The sequence below is a fragment of the Gekko japonicus genome, unplaced genomic scaffold, assembly GCF_001447785.1.
Source record: "Gekko japonicus isolate JY-2015 unplaced genomic scaffold, Gekko_japonicus_V1.1 scaffold1322, whole genome shotgun sequence".
Taxonomy (NCBI): Eukaryota; Metazoa; Chordata; class Lepidosauria; order Squamata; family Gekkonidae; genus Gekko; species Gekko japonicus.
In genome coordinates, this window is record NW_015172044.1 from 142,953 (window position 1) to 146,402 (window position 3,450).

General features: G+C 47.3%; 1 protein-coding gene across 1 annotated transcript in view; it reads left to right on the forward strand.

The window, feature by feature from the left end:
• Positions 1-1,733, forward strand: part of PKP3 (plakophilin 3) — a 126,291-nt gene extending 124,558 nt beyond the window's left edge. The window contains exon 14 of the mRNA XM_015420707.1: positions 840-1,733. Coding sequence (XP_015276193.1) covers positions 840-875 — 36 coding nt within the window. The 3' untranslated portion in view covers positions 876-1,733. The remainder of the gene's footprint in view (positions 1-839) is intronic.
• Positions 1,734-3,450: the final 1,717 nt, after the last annotated feature.

Genomic DNA, 3,450 nt, shown 5'->3' on the forward strand with positions numbered 1-3,450 from the left:
CATCTTTAAGACCAAGTTCTATAGGAACCAGCTCTGGCTTCTCTCTCAGGGCAGATCTGCTCATTCCCCCCCACCCCCATAGCCAGTAAACCAAAACAGTCCAGTGGCATCTTTAAGACCAAGTTCTATAGGAACCAGCTCTGGCTTCTCTCTCAGGGCAGATCTGCTCATTCCCCCCCACCCCCATAGCCAGTAAACCAAAACAGTCCAGTGGCACCTTTAAAACCGAGTTTTATTCAGGTACAGGCTCTCCCTCCTCTGTGAGGACAGATCTCACCCCCAGCTATTAATCCAAAACAGTCCAGTGGAGCCGGAGCGGTGTATGCTGTCTTCTGACACATGTCCGGTGATGTCAGGGGCTGTGGCCTTCTGTCAGGGGTGTGGCATATGCTAATGAGTTATGCTAATGAGCTCCTGCAGCTCTTATTCTATGAAAAGACCCCTGCCCGGGAGCAACTGGTTCCAGCCACCCTTGCTCCTAGCACAGCAATGCCTCTGGCCCAGCCCCAGCCCCCCCTGGGAAATTGGAAAGTCTACGCCCATGCCTCCCTGTGTCTTCATTTCAGAATATTCTGGTCCACTAGAGCATACTGCATGATTTCAGAACATAGAAATTAGAGTATTACAGTTTTACCTGACAGAAGCGTAGTAGCTGAGAACCTCAGTTATAAGAAAGCAAAGGGCACCCTCTGTTACAGACCACATCCCTCTGAAGTATTACAGAGCCAGAAACCGTCAGAAGGCCTTTGAGACGACAGAATGTTTTGCCCTTAGATTTGTGTCACTCTGTTGGTCACTTGTGAAAACTCCTGATGAATCTTTTGTTCTATGTTTTACAGAAGGGCTACCGAAAAGAAGATTTTGTTGGCCTGTAAGGACAGTGGCTTCTGATATTTACAGAAAATGGACTGTCTGACCCTAACAGCTCTCCACAAAAATATTTTGAAGTGCCATTGTAAATGGCCATCATTCTGCTTCATAAAGTTCCTTGCTTACAACTCCCATCTTTTTCATACGTCTCAAACCAATTGGACTGATCTTTTTTTAATTTTTGCATTTGTTCTGGTTTCTTCTTCATTCCTGTTGGAAGCTCCTTTTCCCTGCTGGCCACCTGATTTCATCGGAACATTTTGTAAAGCCACAAGTCAGCGTCAAGGCAAATTTTCAAGACTTCCACACCAATATGGAACTCTCAGTTTCATCCCCATTACTTTACTGGGTGGGCTTGGATTTTGGGTGGTTCTCTGGAATTCATGGATGCTGATAGGGTAGCAGGCCTTTCACGTGGAGGTATACTGAGGGAATTCTTCGGAGAGGCCCTGTACCATTAACGGATACATCATCTGCTTTCATGAATTTCACTCTCTGGAGCCCTGCTAGAATTTTGCCCACCCTGCCCAGGACCCCCCCCCCCCCAAAAAAATTGCTTGCTTTTCATTTTAAAAGATTAGGAGACCTTATTTCAAGGTATGAACAGATTTTATAGAAAAATTATACCTACGCAATAGGATACATGGGGAAGACCATTTATTTCTGGTGGTATTAGACTCACAGCAAGTGTTAAGTCCAAGTTTTGAGATTGCACTGACCAAAAAGTAGGGCCGAATGCACTGGAGTATAGCTTTGTTGGAGTTGGGTGGTGGATACTTTTAGTTTCGGTTACTTGATAAGGTCAGGGACATAAGGATCCTAGAGGAGGAAGAGAGAATTTTCTAGCTGGTACACGGAGCTGCGGTGGCTCAAGTGGTTAAGACGCTGAACTGCAGGCTGTGGAAGGTCGGTAGTTCAGCAGTTCGAGACCCGAGTGTGCCGCATGATGGAGTGAGCTCCCGTCTCTAGTTCCAGCTCCTGCCAACCTAGCAGTTCGAAAGCAAGAAACTGCAAGTAGATAAATAGGTACCACTTCGGTGGGAAGGTAACAGCGTTCCGTGCGCCTTGGTGTTTAGTCATGCCGGCCACATGACCACGGAAACGTCTTCGGACAGCGCTGGCTCTTCGGCTTTGAAACGGAGATGAGCACCGCAACCCTAGAGTCGGATTTGACTGGCTTTCGAGCAAGGGAACCTTTACCTTTACTTTGTACACATCCTATGCCTTCTTGTATTTGTATGTGGTTGTTAGTTCTGGACAGAAAGGTTAGGGAGAAATTAGGGACAGGGCACACTAGGCTAAGAGCCCCCCCCCCCCCCGGTGAAGCAGCCTGAGGGTGAACTTCATAGTGGTTTGTGCAGAATTTTGCTTTCTCTCTATGCTGTCAAGATCGTCTAGTCAATGCAAAATGCCTGGGCCTTAAGTGCTCACCTGGTAGAAAAGGGCTGCAGGTCTCAATCCAGAGTACTTTTCATGCATGCAGCAATCGGCTACACTCCAAAAGGTGGCTTTTTCATCACGCAAGATGATCACTTGCTGGTAGGAGGAATGGAGGAAACGACTTGGATGACGATCAGTCGTGTTAGCTCTCCCATCCCTAGTCTTTCCTTAGGGGGGGATGCATACAAAACACAGGAGGACCGTGTTGGCATCCTGGCAGCTAGATGTGGGGTACTGTATGTTCTATGAATCAGGTGACATGCAAATAGAGTGATCGTGCCGGTGGAGGATTTTCCTTCAATCCAGTCAAAAAGAACCCAGCAATTTAGATGGAACACAGACAGAGAGTGCCATCCTAAGCAGAGTTATACCCTCCTAAACCAACTGATTTCAGTAGACTTAGAAGGGTATAGCTTGGATTGTGCTATGAATACGTCGTAACCAGGGGTCGTTTGGGGCCGGAGCATGCTGGAGCTCTGCTCCGGCAGCCCAGGAGCAGGCACAAATGGCGGTGGCGGCAAGCCCCACCCCCTTCTCTCTAGAGTTGCGCTGCCGCTGTGGTGTGACTCCAGAGAGAAGAGGTTTAAACTTTAAGCCCCTTTTCTCTTTGCTTTCCCCCCCAGCCTGCCTTGGCAGGCCGGCTGGGGAAGAGAAGGGGAGGCTTTTGAAGATGCCTCCCCCCTCCTTTTGCTTCCCCTTCTGTCATCACTTCCGGTGATGTCAGGGGGTGTGGCATATGCTAATGAGCGATTCTGCTAATAGCCTATTAGGTATGTTGATGAGCTCCTGCAGCTTTTTTTCTACGAAATGACCCCCGGTCGGAACTATAGCAGAGTCAGATCCTCTTTAACTAGTACCCCATCAGACTCAAGGCACTTTCACGCATGCTAAATATTGCACTTTCAGTGTACTTTGTAACTTTTTTACTGTGTGAAATGGCAAAAGGCACTTACAAATTATTGTTAAAATGCACTGAAAGTGAGCTGAAAGTGCATTATTTCAGCATGTGTGAAAGCACCCTCAGTCATGTTTTCTGGGTCACAGTACATTAAATGAAGAGCAAAATCTTATAAGGACCAAGATAAGTTAAAATGAACTGTCACACCTGCAGCAAGTAAGCATTTCCACCAGTGTTCCCTC